This window comes from Bufo gargarizans, chromosome 11 (assembly GCF_014858855.1).
Source record: "Bufo gargarizans isolate SCDJY-AF-19 chromosome 11, ASM1485885v1, whole genome shotgun sequence".
NCBI lineage: Eukaryota > Metazoa > Chordata > Amphibia > Anura > Bufonidae > Bufo > Bufo gargarizans.
In genome coordinates, this window is record NC_058090.1 from 80,419,873 (window position 1) to 80,438,466 (window position 18,594).

General features: G+C 44.4%; 1 protein-coding gene across 1 annotated transcript in view; it reads right to left on the reverse strand.

Annotated features, from left to right (window-relative positions):
* The window catches only part of LOC122921344 (antigen WC1.1-like), a 108,500-nt gene that overhangs the window by 34,137 nt on the left and 55,769 nt on the right, over positions 1-18,594 (reverse strand). Inside the window, exon 6 of the mRNA XM_044271321.1 lies at positions 16,728-16,874. Within this exon, the coding sequence (XP_044127256.1) occupies positions 16,728-16,874 (147 nt within the window). The remainder of the gene's footprint in view (positions 1-16,727; positions 16,875-18,594) is intronic.

The window sequence follows — 18,594 nt, forward strand, 5'->3', positions numbered from 1 at the left end:
AGCCAAAATGGAACCCGGGTCTTCAAAGTTCCCCCCTCCGGGAAAACAACGTGACAGGGCATCCGCCTTCACATTCTTAACCCCAGGGCGGAACGTGACAACAAAATTAAACCTTGAAAAGAACAAAGACCATCTGGCCTGTCTCAGGTTCAGACTCTTGGCTGACTCCAAGTATGCCAGACTCTTATGGTCGGTAAACATGGTAATAGGGTGTCTGGCTCCCTCTAGCCAATGGCGCCATTCCTCAAAAGCTAACTTGATGGCCAACAACTCCCTATCTCCCACATCGTAATTTCTCTCTGAGGAGGAGAGTTTCTTCGAGAAAAAGGCACACGGACGCCATTTGGCAGGAGAGGGACCCTGAGACAAGACAGCACCCACACCCACCTCAGAAGCGTCTACCTCAACAATGAAGGGCAGAGAGATATCAGGTTGTACCAAGATGGGAACGGAAGCAAAACTCTCTTTGATACTAGAAAAGGCATTACGCGCCTCTACCGACCAGGAGGAAAAATCTACCCCCTTTCTAGTCATATCAGTGAGTGGCTTAACAACAGAGGAACAATTCAAAATGAACTTCCTGTAATAATTGGCAAAAGCACATAAGCGCCTTCTGATTCTCAGGAAGCTCCCAATCAAGCACAGCGCGGACCTTCTCGGTGTCCATGCGAAAACCAGAAGCGGAGAGGAGAAACCCCAGAAATTGAATTTCTGGAACCGCAAACATAAATTTTTCCAGTTTAGCGTACAATTTATTCTCCCGCAGAATGAGCAAGACCTGACATAGGTGGTCCCTATGAGTCTTAAAATCAGGAGAAAAAAATCAAAATGTCATCTAGATACACTAGTACAAATTTTCCCATTAAATGATAAAAAATGCTGTTCACAAAATGTTGGAAGACGGCTGGAGCATTCATCAAACCAAAAGGGATAACCAAATTCTCAAAATGACCCTCAGGGGTATTGAAGGCCGTCTTCCATTCGTCCCCTTCTCTGACCCTGACCAGGTTGTATGCCCCTCTTAGATCCAACTTGGAAAAAAACTTTAGCCCCAACAATATGGTTAAACAGGTCCGGGATCAGAGGAAGCGGATAAGGGTCACGAATTGTGATACTGTTCAGCTCCCTGAAATCCAAACATGGTCTTAAAGAACCATCTTTTTTCTTAACAAAAAAACTAAACAGCAGCAACAGGTGACTTTGAGGGTTGTATGTGTCCCTTCTCAGGCTCTCAGATATATAAGTACGCATAGCGACCCTTTCAGGTTGGGAGAGATTGTACAAATGAGATTTAGGCAGCTTGGCGCCTGGGATGAGATTAATAGGGCAATTGTACTCCCGGTGAGCGGGCAGCTCCTGAACACCACTCTCAGAAAACATATCTGAAAATTCTGAGAGAAAAGATGGTACAGTCTTAGTAGAAACCTCTGAAAGAGACATCGAGAGGCAATTCTCTCTGCAAAAAGTCACTCCAACCATTTATTTACCTCGCTTGCCAATCAATGGTGGGGTTATGTTTAGTGAGCCAGGGTAGCCCCAACACTAGAGGAGTAGGTAACCCGCTTAGGACGAAAACATGCACATCCTCAACATGAGCATCAACCACAGTCAAACGGATATTGTGAACTATGCCCTTTAATGATTTTTGAGAAAGTGGAGCGGAATCAATAGCAAAAACAGGTCCTTTCCCAAAGTGCATACCTGGAAACCATGTGTTATAGCAAATTGATTATCAATGAGATTGACAGCTGCTCCACTATCTACAAAAATCTCACAAACAATGTTTTTGCTCTCTAGCGCCAACCTGGCAGGTAGGACAAAACGGGAAATAGTATAAACCGCAAAGTGAGGCAGTATGGGAGGGGATCTAAAGGGAGGCAATCACTGCTAATTGATGACAGTTGGGAGAGGGAGAAGAGATGTCAAAACAAAAGAACATCATGCAGGAGGTACTGAAGAACGTCTATCAGAACTTCTCAGAGATCTGGCGGTGACACCAATGATCTGTCTTGCTTGCCAATCTATAAGTGGGTTATGTTTTCTCAACCACGGTAACCCTAAGGCCTCTTTCACATGGCCGTTGCGGAAACATGTGCGGGTGCGTTGCGGGAACACCCGCGATTTTGCCGCGCAAGTGCAAAACATTGTCATGCGTTTTGCACTCGCGTGAGAAAAATTGCGCATGTTTGGTACCCAAACCTGAACTTCTTCACAGAAGTTCGGGTCTGAGATCGGTATTCTGTAGATTGTATTATTTTCCCTTAATAGCATTCTGAATACAGAATGCATAGTTAAATAGCGGTGGAGGGGTTAAAAAAAATTAAAAATAATTTAACTCACCTTAGTCCACTTGCTCGTGTAGCCGGCATCTCCTTCTGTCTTCATCTTAGCTTTGTGCAGCAACATGGACCTTTGGTGACGTCACAGTCATCACATGATCCATCACCATGGTAAAAGATCATGTGATGGATCATGTGATGACTGTGATGTCACCACAGGTCCTTGTTACTGCACACAGCTAAGATGAATACAGAAGGAGATGCCGGGCTGCGCGAGCAAGTGAACTAAGGTGAGTTAAATTTTTATTTTATTTTTTTAACCCCTCCAGTGCTATTTAACTATGCATTCTGTATTCAGAATGCTATTATTTTCCCTTATAACCGTGTTATAAGGGAAAATAATAATGATCGGGTCTCCATCCCTATCGTCTCCTAGCAACCGTGCGTGAAAATCGCACCGCATCTGCACTTGCTTGCGGATGCTTGCGATTTTCATGCAACCCCATTCATCGCATCCGCGCGGAATACTCGCCCGTGTTAAAGGGGCCTAAGACTATAGGAGCATGCAAGTCCTTCATGACAAAACAAGAAATAATCTCAACTTGTGAATCACCCACCCTTAACCCCTTAAGGACACAGGGCGTACCGGTACGCCCTATTTCCCGAGTCCTTAAGGACCAAGGGCGTACCGGTACGTCCTGACTTAAAATCGGCATTCCGGCGCCGCGGGGGTTAATCGGAACGGGATTTCGGCTGAAATCATTCAGCCGGCATCCCGTAACAACGCAGGGGGGGGTCATTTGACCCCCCGTATCGGCGATCGCAGAAAACCGCAGGTCAATTCAGACCTGCGGTTTTCTGCGTTTCCGGTCCATTCGGGTGTCCGGTGACCCGATGAACCGGAAAAAGACTGCGATCGGTGGCGTAATTATACACCACCAATCGCAGTCCGAGGATTTGAGGAGGCGGTGCTGGCCCTGGTGCTGAACACTGCTGTCCAGGGTGCTGATTGGTGCAGGGGAGAGAGGCGCGAGATTCAAACTTCCTGCGCTCCTCTCTCCCCTCCTCTTCCTGTTCTGCACGAGCACCCGGCAGCATCGTCCAGCACCAGCTCCTGTGTCCCCCTAATCGCCATCCATCACCCTCCTGCACCCATCGCCACCCAGGTAGGTTAGGGTCAGTGAGGGAGAGGCATCGTTAGGCAGGGAAAGAAGGGAAAAGTTAGTTAGGAAAAAAAAAAAAAAAAAAAAAACTTTTAACTTTTACACAAAACTTTTTTTGATCCATCTATCAGACCCCAGACCCCCCCCTGCCACTTGCCCCCCCCTACCAGCCCCCCACCACCACCAGCCCCCCCACCCCCTCCACCCATCCCCCCACCACTCCCCCCAACCCCCCCCCCCCCACCACCACCACTAGCCCCCTCACCACCACTTTTTTTTCTGCGTTCGCTGACTGGTCGGCACTTTTTAGCGTCCGTCCACTGTTAGCGCATCGCCTGCCCCACCGCTGATCAGCGTTGTACCGCTAATCAGCAACTTTTTTTTTTTCCTAACACTTGCCCTTTTTTCCTTTTTTTAGTACGCGAACACCCGTTGCCCCCACACACACGCACATATAATAAAGTTTTACACACACGCACACCTACACGCACACACACCCATGGCCCGCCGGGTGTTCTCGGCCGAGGAGGCATATGCCCAGATTGCCTCCGACTCCGAGAGCCCCAGTGAGGATGAGGATGACCCCACATTCCTCTTATCATCAGCATCCTCCTCATCATCATCGGATGACGATGAGCCACCAAGGCGGCGGAGACGCCGCCAGGCGGAGCCAGGGGCCGCACATGCTAGGGATCCTGTGGCCCACCCTAGTACGAGCCGCCCTGGGGTTCGTACTGGTTTCCCGGCCCACCAAATAAGTTCACCGGAGACCCCTGCCGATGAACTTAGCTGGTGTCCCCCAGTGGACTTTGAGCCTGAGATTCCGGATTTCGCTGGCAATCCTGGAATCCAGATTCCCACAGTGGGGTTTACTGAAATTGACTATTTTAGTTTTTTTTTCAGTAACCCACTGGTGAATTTGATGGTGGAGCAGACGAATCTGTACGCCCAACAGTTCGTCGCTCAAAACCCAGGCTCAGTTTTGGCTAGACCCGGTGGCTGGACGCCGGTCAGTGCAGCCGAAATGAGGACATTTTGGGGCCTCGTGCTGCATATGGGTCTAGTCCAAAAACCCAGTGTCAGGCAATACTGGAGTGGGGACGTCCTGTACCAGACCCCACTGTACAGTATGGTCATGACACGCTCCCGGTTTGAGGCCATCCGGAAATGTCTGCATTATTCCGATAATGCAGCATGTCCACCCCGAGGTGATCCTGCCTATGACCGGCTGTATAAGATACGGCCTGTCATCGATCACTTTGGGGCCACATTTCAGCAGGCCTACGTACCTGGAAGGGAGGTCGCGGTTGATGAGTCGCTCATTGCGTTCAAGGGGAGACTCAGTTTCCGCCAATATATTCCCACAAAGCGAGCGAGGTATGGCGTGAAGCTATACAAAATTTGTGAGAGTACCTCAGGGTACACTTACAAATTTCGTGTGTACGAGGGGCGAGATTCCCGTATTCAACCCCCAGAATGTCCCCCCACTCTGGGTGTTAGCGGGAAACTCGTGTGGGACCTTATGTACCCACTGCTGGATAATGGTTACCACTTGTACGTGGATAACTTTTATACCAGCATTCCCTTGTTCAGGTCCCTTGCCGCCAGATCTACGTTCGCTTGTGGGACCGTGCGGAAAAATCAGCGCGGCCTCCCTGCCTACCCCCTCCAGGTACCTATCCCCAGGGGTGAGACCCGTGCACTTACCAGTGGAAACCTGTTGCTGGTCAGGTATAAGGACAAGAGGGATGTCCTTATGCTGTCCACAATCCACGGTAACGGCACCACCCCAGTCCCTGTGCGAGGTACCGCGGCAACGGTCCTCAAGCCCGATTGTATCGTCGACTACAATCGGTATATGGGAGGAGTTGATCTCTCGGATCAAGTCCTCACGCCATATAACGCCATGCGCAAAACCCGGGCATGGTACAAAAAAGTTGCGGTCTACTTGGTGCAGGTTGCCATGTACAACTCTTTTGTACTATCCCGAAGCGCTGGCAGCACAGGGACATTCCTCCAATTCTATGAGGCAGTCCTCAAGGACCTGATCTTTTCGGACCGGGAAAGAGCAGGCCGGAGTACCTCGGGAACTGGAGGCGCCCGGATCGTCCCTGGCCAACACTTTCCAGGTGTGGTCCCCCATACTGGAAAGAAGGGACGAACCCAAAAAAAGTGCAGAGTGTGTCGCAGGAGGGGGATACGGAAGGACACCACCACTCAGTGCGACACGTGCCCCGATCATCCGGGCCTCTGCGTTATCGATTGCTTCAGGGAGTATCACACTTCCATGGAGTACTAAATTTTTATAATCCCCAACAGTTCACTAGAGAACATAAAACACTATGGCTCTCAGACTTTGGAGACACGAAAACTATTTTTCTTTCCCCCAAAAATATTAGTTTTAGTGCAGGCATCCTCAAACTGCGGCCCTCCAGATGTTGTAAAACTATAACTCCCAGCATGCCCAGACAACCTACAGCCATCAGCAGGGCATGGTGGGAATTGTAGTTTTACAACATCTGGAGGGCCGCAGTTTTAGGATGCCTGCTTAGTGTCTCCAAAGTCTGAGAGCCATACATATTGGGCATCGTCGCGTGCGTAAAAGTCGTCGCTATAAAAATAACTTTTGACCAAACGCCTCGGATGAACGGTGTTAAAAATATAAAATAAAAACGGTGCCAAAACACCTATTTTTGGGCAAAATTTCAATTTAAATCCATTTTGCCGGTAATAAAGCAAGGGTTAACAGCCAAACAAAACTAAATATTTATTGCCCCGATTCTGTCGTTTGCAGAAACACCCCATATGTGGTCGTAAATGGCTATATAGCCGCACGGCAGGGCATAGAACGAAGGGAACGCCATACGGTTTCTGGAAGGCAGATTTTGATGGACAGTTTTTTTTTTGACACCATGTCCCATTAGAAGCCCCCCCTGATGTAGCCCAGACTAGAAACTCCAAAAAAGTGACCCCATCTAAGAAACTACACCCCTCAAGGTATTCAAAAGTTACTTTACAAACTATGTTAACCCTTTAGGTGTTCCACAAAACTAAATAGCGAATGTAGAAACAATTTTAGATTTAATTTTTTTGTTACATTGCCTCAAAAAAGAGTAATATAGAGCAACCAAATATCAAATTTACCCCAAAAATAGTCCCAAAACAACAACCACCTTATCCCGTAGTTTCCTAGATGGGGTCACTTTTATGGAGTTTCTACTCTAGGGGTGCATCAGGGGGCTTGAAAGGGTACATGGTGTAAATAAACCAGTCCAGCAAAATCTGCCTTCCAAAAACCATATGGCGTTCCCCTTCTTCTATGTCCTGCCGTTTAGCCAAATAGTAGTTTACCACCACATATGGGGTGTTTCTGCAAACTACAGAATCAGGGCAACCCATTTTGAGTGTTGTTTGGCAGTTAACCCTTGTTTTACTCCTAGAAAAAATTGATTATATTGGAAAATTTTCCAAAAAATTGAAATTTCATAATTGTTTCTCCATCTGCCATTAACTCTTGTGGAACACCTAAAGGGTTAACAAAGTTTGTAAACCCAGTTTTGAATACCTTGAGGGGTGTACTTTCTTAGATGGAGTCACTTTTTTGAAATTTCTATTCTAGGGGTGCAACAGGGGGCTTCAAATGGGACATGGTATAAACAAAACCAGTCCTGCAAAATCTGCCTTCCAAAACCCATATGGTGTTCCCCTCCTTCTATGTGCTACCGTTCGGCCAAACAGTAGTTTACGACCACATATGGGGTGTTTTTGCAAACTACAGAATCAGGGCAACCCATTTTGAGTGTTGTTTGGCAGTTAACCCTTGTTTTACTCCTAGAAAAAATTGATTATATTGGAAAATTTTCCAAAAAATTGAAATTTCATAATTGTTTCTCCATCTGCCATTAACTCTTGTGGAACACCTAAAGGGTTAACAAAGTTTGTAAACCCAGTTTTGAATACCTTGAGGGGTGTACTTTCTTAGATGGAGTCACTTTTTTGAAATTTCTATTCTAGGGGTGCAACAGGGGGCTTCAAATGGGACATGGTATAAACAAAACCAGTCCTGCAAAATCTGCCTTCCAAAACCCATATGGTGTTCCCCTCCTTCTATGTGCTACCGTTCGGCCAAACAGTAGTTTACGACCACATATGGGGTGTTTTTGCAAACTACAGAATCAGGGCAACCCATTTTGAGTGTTGTTTGGCAGTTAACCCTTGTTTTACTCCTAGAAAAAATTGATTATATTGGAAAATTTTCCAAAAAATTGAAATTTCATAATTGTTTCTCCATCTGCCATTAACTCTTGTGGAACACCTAAAGGGTTAACAAAGTTTGTAAACCCAGTTTTGAATACCTTGAGGGGTGTACTTTCTTAGATGGAGTCACTTTTTTGAAATTTCTATTCTAGGGGTGCAACAGGGGGCTTCAAATGGGACATGGTATAAACAAAACCAGTCCTGCAAAATCTGCCTTCCAAAACCCATATGGTGTTCCCCTCCTTCTATGTGCTACCGTTCGGCCAAACAGTAGTTTACGACCACATATGGGGTGTTTTTGCAAACTACAGAATCAGGGCAACCCATTTTGAGTGTTGTTTGGCAGTTAACCCTTATTTTACTCCTGGAAAAAATTTATTATATTGGAAAATTTTCCAAAAAATAGAAATTTCAAAATTGTTTCTCCATCTGCCATTAACTCTTGTGGAACACCTAAAGGGTTAATAAAGTTTGAAAAAACATGTTTTGAATACCTTGAGGGGTGTAGTTTCTAGAATGGGGTCATTTTTGGGAGGTTTCTATTATCTAAGCCTCACAATATGACTTCAAACCTGAACTGGTCCATAAAAAGTGGGATTTTGAAGATTTCTCAAAAATTTCAAAATTTGCTTCTAAACTTCTAAGCCTTGTAACATCCCCAAAAAATAAAATATCATTCCCAAAATGCTACAAACATGAAGTAGACATATGGGGAATGTAAAGTCATCACAATTTTTGGGGGTATTACTATGTATTACAGAAGTAGAGAAACTGAAACTTTGAAATTTGCTAATTTTTCAAAATTTTTGGTAAAAAATGTATTTTTTTATGCAAAAAAAATAACTTTTTTGACCCAATTTTAGCAGTGTCATGAAGTACAATATGTGACGAAAAAACAATCTCAGAACGGCCTGGGTAAGTCAAAGCGTTTGAAAGTTATGAGCACTTAAAGTGACACTGGTCAGATTTGCAAAAAATGGCCCGGTCCTTAAGGTGAAAATGAGCCCGGTCCTTAAGGGGTTAATTGAATACCATAGGCAATATGAGTGAGACTCCTTTGACAAAGAGGGGAAGAATCAATTGCAAAAACCGGAATCTCTCTTTCTAACGTGCAAGTACTTAGCCCCAGACTTTGAAGAAAAAGAGAATCAATAAGGTTTACCCCATAACCACAGTCAATGAATACTTCAACAAATAAATTTCTTGAGTCTAGTGCCACCATAGCTGGAAGGAGAAAACAAGTATTACAGGGAGCTTGCATACCTGCTTGCTTCACCACTCCATTCACGCTACCAAGAGTCAGGAAGTTTTATTTTTTCTCTTTCTCATCAGCATGCGGTTTAACAAAGGGACAAGCAAAAATAAAATGACCACTTTTCCCACAGTAGTAACATAGTTTATGCAATCTCCTAAAGTCTTTACTGCCAGAACGGAAAGATACCTGACCCAGCTGCATGGGTTCCTCCCCTACCCAGAGTTACATGTCATATCACCCTGGGGAGCAGGCGAGACAAAACCACTCACAGAAGGGATCCCTTGCGCGGAGGGAGCCTTACACCTCTCTCTAATATGTCTATCTAACCGTACTGCCAAAGACATTGCATTCTCCAAAGTTTCTGGGTACTCATGAAAAGCAAGGGCATCTCTCAGATAACCCTTGACAAAACTGACTACGTAACGCAGGATCATTCCACCCTGACTCGGTAGCGCATCTCCTAAATTCAACGCAGTAAGTCTCTGCAGTATGTTCACCCTGTGATAAATGACGCAATTTAGATTCCGCCATCTGAGTCTTCATAAATTAATCCCAAGGATTTAAAAAATTCCTCTACCGAGCGGAGGACCAGAGAACAGGGCAGCAGAGAAAAGGCCCAGGATTGCGCGTCTCCTTTAAGTAGAGAAATTATTATACCAACCCTCTGACTTTCAACACCTGACGAAGCTGGACGCAGCCGAAAAGATAACTTGCATGACTCTTTAAAGTGGATAAAGTTATCCACACCCCCTGAAAACCGATCAGGAAGAGCAACCTTAGGTTCAAGGTTGGACTGACTCCCACCAGCGGAGCCATGAAGCAGACAATTCTGACAAAGTGCAACAGTATTGTGGAGGTCAGCTACCTCCCAAGTTGATTCCTGCATACAATCAACCAACGAATTAATTGACTCCATCTCAAGGCTGCTGCGAAATGGCAGTCTAGGTTATGGCGGGTTATAATGTCACGGCGGACAGGACATCAGATACACAGAAGAATAAACAAACAAGTATCTAGGCAAGAAGCTGGGGATCAGGGTCACCTCCTGACACTTCCCTACCAGCTCTCCTTATACTACTATGCCCACGTTCAGACCCTTAAGGTGGGAATAACGTGTTCTCGTGGCTGGGCTGCAAATACCCTAAAATCCCTAAGATGATTTAGGGGAATAGAGCCAGCCTGCTCCCTCAGAACCTGGAGGGGACAGGCGTCTCTCTAACAGCATAGACAGCAAACAACAAGAAAACAATAACCAATTTATCTTTTCTGAGCATGAAAAGCCAATCCTTCCTTCCTTCCTTACTTCCACAGAGCTAGACAAAGGCTATAACCCGCACTGAACACTGGGAGTGGGTGTAATTTAAACCAACAGGGAAGGGAGGCGGTTCTAGTTTGACTCCAAAACAAAACAAAAGACTAGACACGTGCTGCTAATCTGGCAGACCTCTGCACGTAGCCCGAGCAGGGCATGACACCGCGTTAATCAATTAAAATATCAAGTATTGGAACACGTTTCTGTTTACCGAAGGGGAGGAAATAGGGTACGATTAATTAAAAAACAAGAGTCCTTTTGGGTTCATGAACTCAAAACTCTTCACCGTAATGGTTAATCAAGAATTTGATGTTTGCTCTTAAAAAATCATGTGTAATTTTCCTAATCTGTGTTACTTTTTTGCAGACTAGATGAAGAGACCAAATAAGGTATAGTCCTGTATACATACTTTTATTAATCTTGATACTAACAGTTATACCGTATGATAGATATAAGATAGACCTATCAGAGGTCCTCGTAGACGGACAAAAAAAATCTATATCATCAATACATCACATTAAGTTACTAACTCAAATTATAAATCTGTGATTTCTATACTAATATTTCATTCTATGCACATTTGAGGCTAGTACTCAAGTTTTCATTATGTCCGTTAAACCTTGCCTGGTCATTAGTGTGTCCATCATCCCGACTACCCTTGTAGATACCCTTGTCCAAGCTGAAGGAGACGGTGCTTGCTCTCATGACTCTAAAATATCCCCTACCCATACTCACACCACTACTTGGGCGTGTTCCGGGTCATACGACTGCTTAGCTGACATAACATCAGCTCGCATGTAGCACGCAGCGAATGGTAAACCAATGAAGGGGCGGTTATTAGTCCCTTACTATCACGCCTACTTCAACATGACATGCGCTCTTACTACCATGCCTATTTAAACAAGACATGTGCGCTTAACAGATTGGAATGCCACCATCCTATACCGATACTCTGCTGTTTCTGGTTTAAAATATATCTGGTACTCATCAGTTTGTCATCAAACTGTAATTGAAGTGACTATACTTAATGTGCTAACACTCAGCATTTTGAGACACAGTATCAAGGGGTCTTTGACTCTAATAACAAGTTATAGATAGGGTTGAGCGAACTGTAAAGTTTGGGTTCGTACCAAACTTTAGTTTTTTTTGTACCCGGACCTGAAACCGAACATTTTTGTAAAAGTCTGGGTTCGAGTTCGGTGTTTGGTGATTTAATGGCGCTTGTTGAAAGGCTGCAGGGCAGCCAATCAACAAGCGTTTAACTCGTGTGCCCTTAGAAGCCATCACAGCCATGCCTACTAATGGCATGGCTGTGATTGGCCAAGTGCAGCATGTGACCCAGTCTCTATATAAGCTGGAGTCACGTAGCGCTGCACGTCACTCTGCTGTGCTTAGTGTAGGGATTGGATGCTGCTGCTGTGAGGGAGAGAATAGGAAAGACTCTGATATCTGCACTTGGTGTGAAGTCTGCAATCTACAGCGTTTTTTGTTTTGGGGTGCAATGCAACATTTTTGTACCCTGCCCTGAGTCCTAGTGAGAGTGAAAAAAAAAGTTTTAAATCGTCTGTGGGCGTCAGTGGCCATTTTGTGCAACAGCAGTGCACTAGCACTGCATATGTGCGAGGGACAATCATTTAATCCTGTTCTTGTAGTTCAGTGACCGACATATACCCATTTTTAAAGTGCACCTGCAATGTATATGTGCCAGGAGAAGGGAAAATAATACAGTCTGTGAGTTCTGGGACCCAGGGGGGGACATATCCCCATTTTCTTTCTGTAAAGTACCCCTGTCCTGCATTTCTGAGAGCAAAATATAATCAGTTGAATCCATCTGATCCATTGTGGGGTGACATATTTACATTTTTTGTTGTAAAGTACCTCTGAGGCCTGCACTGCATATGTGACAGGCAGGCAAATAAATTCAGCAAATCCATCTGTTCCATTGTAGGGGTGACATATCCACCATTTTTTATGTAAAAAACCCTTGTGCTTCATTTGTGAGTGCAATATAATCTCAGTTAAATCCATCTGTTTCATTTATGGTTAAAAAAATAAAAACTTTTGGGGGGCAATAAAGAACCTTTTTGCCCCGTGTTGCATTTCTGGTAGTTAAATAAATACAGTTAAATCCATCTGTTTCATTGTGTGTGAGAAAAAAAACTTTTGGGGTCAATAAAGTACCTGTTCTATTGTTGGGTGACATTAACCCATTTTGGCCGTCAAAAAACCCCTGCTCTGCATTGTTCACAAGGAACTTAATTTAGTAAAAACGTCTGTTACTTCAGTGGGTGACCGAAAAAATTAGGAGAGCATCAAAAAAGGGACGTGGCCCTGGTCATGGTACTGTTGGTGGAGCTTTTGTTGCAGGGAGAGGACATGGTTGATCTGTGCCAGCTACACGCCCAAGTGAAACCCCTTCCTCAGGTGTGAGTAGACGACAGAACCTTCAGCGCTATTTGGTAGGGCCGAATGCAGCTCTACGATTGGTGAGGCCAGAACAAGTACAGACGATAGTAGATTGGGTGGCTGACAGTGCCTCCAGTTCCTTCATATTGTCTCCCACCCAATCCTCTGCTGAAAGATCAGAGTTGGCACCTGCAGCCCATGGCCATCAGTCTTTCACCTCACCCCCTTGCAAATCAGCCAAGCAGTCTGAGCCCCAAGTCATGCAGCAGTCTTTTATGCTTTTTGATGACTCTGCTGGCAGGGTTTCCCAGGGCTATCCACATAGCCCTGCCCCAGAAGTGGAAGAGATTGAGTGCACCAATTCCCAACCACTTATGTTTCAAGGTGAGTACATGGGAGGACCACCGCAGCACGTCTCGAATGATGACGAAACATAGGTGCAGACCGACAAGGAGGGCAGGGGTGAAGACTGGGTGGAAGATGATGTGGAGGACGATGAGGCCCTGGACCCCCCATGGAATCAAGGTCATGCGAGTGACCTGTGTAGTTCGGAGGAAGAGGTGTTGGTCGCACAGAGCCACCAGCACGGCAAAAGAGGGAGCAGGGTATAAAAGCGGAGCGGCCGTCCCCTAGACAGTATGCCTGCTACTGCCTACCGCACCAAGGGACTGAGCACACCAAAGCAAGCTCCAAGGAGTTCCCTGGCGTGGCAGTTCATCAGACAATGTGCTGACGACAAGACACGAGTGGTTGGCACGCTGTGCAATCAGAGCCTGAAGTGAGGCATAAACGTTCTCAACCTGAGCACAACCTGCATGACCAGGCATCTAAGTGAAAAGCACGAGCTGCAGTGGAGTAGACACATCAAAAAACAAGAAAGGTCTCTGGCTCCTCCTGCTTTCTCTTCTGCTGCAGTCTCGGCCTCTTCGCCCCCCTCTGGAGTGACAGTGGCATCTGCCACCCTGCAAACAGGGGATGTGGCAGCAACACCACCTCCTCGGTCACAAAGCATCTCCATAATGTCCCATGGAAGCGTTCAGCTGTCTATCTCCCAAACATTGGAGCAAAAGAGGAAGTACCCCCCTACCCACCCGCGATCCCTGGCCCTGAATAGCAGCATTTCCAAATTCCTGGCCTTTTAAATGCTTTAATTCCGTCTGGTGGACATGGACAGTTTTAAGAATCTGATGGCGGTGGCTGTCCCACAGTATGTGTTTCCCAGCCACCACTACTTTTCCAGATGAGCCATCCCTTCCCTGCACAACCAAGTGGGGGACAAAATCAGGTGTGCACTGCACAACACTATCTGTGGCAAGGTCCACATATCTACGGATACGTGGACCAGTTAGCACGGTCAGGCATGTTATATATCCCTAACAGCACACTGGGTAAATGCAGTGGCGGCTGGGCCTGAGGCGGATAGCAGTTTGGCGCATGTCCTTCCACCACCGAGGATTTCAGGGCGTTTCTCTTTGCCTCCTGTTGCCTCCTCCTCCTACTCCCCTTCCTCATCCTCTACCGCCTCCTCATCCGGTCAGCGTAACACCTTCACCACCAACTTCAGCACAGCCAGGGGGAAACGACAGCAGGCTGTTTTAAGACATATCTGTATAGACGGAGGCAGCATTTCAGCAACATGGTGGAGCAGTATGTGTGCACACGCCTACACGTACTGAATGACGGGTCTGCCCCCTTCAACTTCTGTGTCTCCAAATTGAGCACATGGCCTGAGCTTGCCCGTTACGCCTTGGAGGTGCTGGCCTGCCCTGCAGCCAGTGTATTGTCTGAACGTCTGTTTAGCACAGCAGGGGGCGTTATCACAAACAAGCGTAGCCGCCTGTCCACAGCCAATGTGGACAGGCTCACGTTCATTAAAATAAACCAGGCATGTCCGTACCTTGTGCAGAATAGACATGTATACAAGCCTCACCCAGCCATTTTTGTACTCCAGCGCATTCTCTCTTAGTTTTATTTTTTATATTTCCCAATGTTTTGGGGTCTACCCAAATTTAAACCAAAAAAAAAATAATAAAATAAAAAACTAAACCAAAATCCAGTGTTGGCTACCTTGTCCTCCTCCACCGCCGCTTTAACCTACAATGCCACATTCACCGCCTCCTCAACCTCCTACTCCATATGGACCTCCTCCTCCTAAGTCAAGGTTATTTTTTATTTTTACGTATTTTATGTTATTTGAAGTAATTTCCCCATCTACATTTGTTTTTAGAACACTTGCCATGCTCTTAACCACATTTTGCTGCCTTTTGCAGCCCTCTAGCCCTTTCCATTACTTTTTTAGAGCCATTTTAGTGCTCCAAAGTTCGGATCCCCATTGACTTCAATGGGGTTCGGGGTCAAGTTCGGGTCCCGAACTCAAACTTTTTTGCGAAGTTCGGCCGAACCCATCGAACCCGAACTTCCAGGTGTCTGCTCAACTCTAGTTATAGAACAATGCCATTTCTCAGTGAGTGATACACCTCTAGCCTTAGACTTTACATGTATATGTTGGTCTGCATTTAATTATGTGAACTGTAATGTACTTAACAGTCGACAACTTAATATTGGATGATGTTATTCTATGGGTGTTTTTTGTCTCTGTGTGGTATCCTTGTATCCCCACGTTAGACATTACATATATTCTCGACATATGTAGTATATAATTTTATATTTATATATATATATATATATATATTCATTTTGATGGTGACAATATTTTATTAACCTATTTTTATAATGTGGAGATCACTTTTTTTTTTTACTTTAGACTTATACTTACCACCATTTAGTACATATAGTTAATTAACAACAGCTAATCACTGTCTATGTACTTACTGTCTATAGGCCAGTGAACAAGGTTCCGGGAAGGAACCAAAATTTTGGCCATATGTTGTCTATGCTAATTTGGATGGAAATAATAAATAAACTAACTGCAACTACAGTAACCCCAAGCTTGAGTGCCAGTAGTTCCTTGATTATAAGTATATTTGGAAGATTTCCCTACCTACTCAGCACCAGCAACACTATTCTCAAAGTGCCCACCTTTTTCTATATAATCGTTATTTTGACCCTGTCTGACCCGAGAGCTCACGAAAAAGACCTAAGTGACTTGTACATTTATCAACAAATCTACCTATATAAACTAAACACTACTAAATCTCAAGCTATGCCTTTAAGTCCTTACACTTGTTTTGTACTAAATATCTTCTAGACTGGAAGACTGACAGAATAGGATACCTGGGTACTGTCATCACACCCTTATTCAGCCAACTATTGGATTGAATTCCATAGAGAATCACCACATGTGCCTAAATATTCCTAGTCCTCTGTCCCAATACAGTATGTATCTGCTTGCATTCCAAACCTAGATATGTTGACATGGATGGCTAGAGGTATTCATTCTCTGTCTCAGCTATATGATTGGAAATGTTTTTGCTCTTTCAGGTACCTGTCTGATACCTATGCTTTATTGAACTGAATTTTACAAATACCTCCAAGTTAGGTGTAGAAATCTCCTCCGGGAGAAAAACAATATAAACCTGATCTCTTCTGAACATTTAGGTACAAATGATAGATATTTCTCACAATGTCTGTTGTAGGATACGACTCAAACCTGAGCTCAATCTGAACTCCTAGCTGCCTTCTGTTTTATTTTGTTTCAATTTTGTTTTTGCTATGTTTGTTGCTTGTTTTTTGCTTTTAGCTATGATACAATGAAATGATATATCTGAAAGATATGATACATTGAAATGATACATATTGTAATGGTTTACAAAAAACAATAAAAATTAAATAAAAAAAGAAAATTTATTATCAAGAATATATACAAAAAGTTGCTCATTTTTATTTTACATGCATTGGAGCAGTAAAAAATGTTTTTGTGAAGGCTGATATTTTAAGGATATTAACGACTCTTAAAACCATGTAGAGACTGAAATGAAACAATTCAAAAGCAGACTGTAATGTACCTCTTGTGTACTTCTGGACCTTTGTATTCTTTTTAAATCCTAGTAAGGGTATGGTTACACGGTTAAAGGTCGATATTCAGTGACTCTTACCTGTGCATGTAACTCCAGCAGTATCCCAGGATGGACATTTACTATTTCCAAGTGCAGTTATATCACAGTCCTCCAGGTGGTATTCTGTACCTGTACAATGAAATCTATATGTGGTAGTAACATTATATTCCCCAAAATATCCTCCACCTGGAATAGAGACAGCAGTTCCACATTTATTTGCCTGCAGAGAACATTGGCCTCTCGTAGACTCCAGTGAGAGCTGCACACCACCATCCATTGTCCTTCATATATCACCTCCACTCTCCCAGAACAGTTGTCACCACTGTCCACAAGTCTATAGCTGGTAAATAAGCCTAAAACCATCAAAAGAATGAAGACGTGATGTGAAAAAGTCTTCAAAGTGTGATAAATGTGTCTGTTAGAGATGGGAAAATTGATTCTAAACAATTCAAATTAAGAAAAAAGAAATTTGGGTCAAATCTGAATCAGGAGAAATGAAAGATGAAGAAGGACAATATGATCCCAGTCGATAGTTTTTACCCATAGCCATATACAGTACAGACCAAAAGTTTGGACACACCTTCTCATTCAAAGAGTTTTCTTTATTTTCATGACTATGAAAATTGTAGATTCACACTGAAGGCATCAAAACTATGAATTAACATGTGGAATTATATACATAACAAAAAAGTGTGAAACAACTGAAAATATGTCATATTCTAGGTTCTTCAAAGTAGCCACCTTTTGCTTTGATTACTGCTTTGCACACTCTTGGCATTCTCTTGATGAGCTTCAAGAGGTAGTCACCTGAAATGGTTTTCACTTCACAGGTGTGCCCTGTCAGGTTTAATAAGTGGGATTTCTTGCCTTATAAATGGGGTTGGGACCATCAGTTGCGTTGTGGAGAAGTCAGGTGGATACACAGCTGATAGTCCCACTGAATAGACTGTTAAAATTTGTATTATGGCAAGAAAAAAGCAGCTAAGTAAAGAAAAACGAGTGGCCATCATTACTTTAAGAAATTAAGGTCAGTCAGTCCGAAAAATTGGGAAAACTTTGAAAGTGTCCCCAAGTGCAGTCACAAAAACCATCAAGCGCTACAAAGAAACTGGCTCACATGCGGACCGCCCCAGGAAAGGAAGACCAAAAGTTCATCCGAGTCACCAGCCTCAGAAATCGCAGGTTAACAGCAGCTCAGATTAGAGACCAGGTCAATGCCACACAGAGTTCTAGCAGCAGACACATCTCTTGAACAACTGTTAAGAGGAGACTGTGTGAATCAGGCCTTCATGGTAGAATATCTGCTAGGAAACCACTGCTAAGGATAGGCAACAAGCAGAAGAGACTTGTTTGGGCTAAAGAACACAAGGAATGGACATTAGACCAGTGGAAATCTGTGCTTTGGTCTGATGAGTCCAAATTTGAGATCTTTGGCTCCAACCACCGTGTCTTTGTGCGACGCAGAAAAGGTGAATGGATGGACTCTACATGCCTGGTTCCCACCGTGAAGCATGGAGGAGGAGGTGTGATGGTGTAGGGGTGCTTTGCTGGTGACACTGTTGGGGATTTATTCAAAATTGAAGGCATACTGAACCAGCATGGCTACCACAGCATCTTGCAGCGGCATGCTATTCCATCCGGTTTGCGTTTAGATGGACCATCATTTATTTTTCAACAGGACAATGACCCCAAACACACCTCCAGGCTGTGTAAGGGCTTTTTGACCATGAAGGAGAGTGATGGGGTGCTGCGCCAGGTGACCTGGCCTCCACTGTCACCGGACCTGAACCCAATCGAGATGGTTTGGGGTGAGCTGGACCGCAGAATGAAGGCAAAAGGGACAACAAGTGCAAAGCATCTCTGGGAACTCCTTCAAGACTGTTGGAAGACCATTTCAGGTGACTAC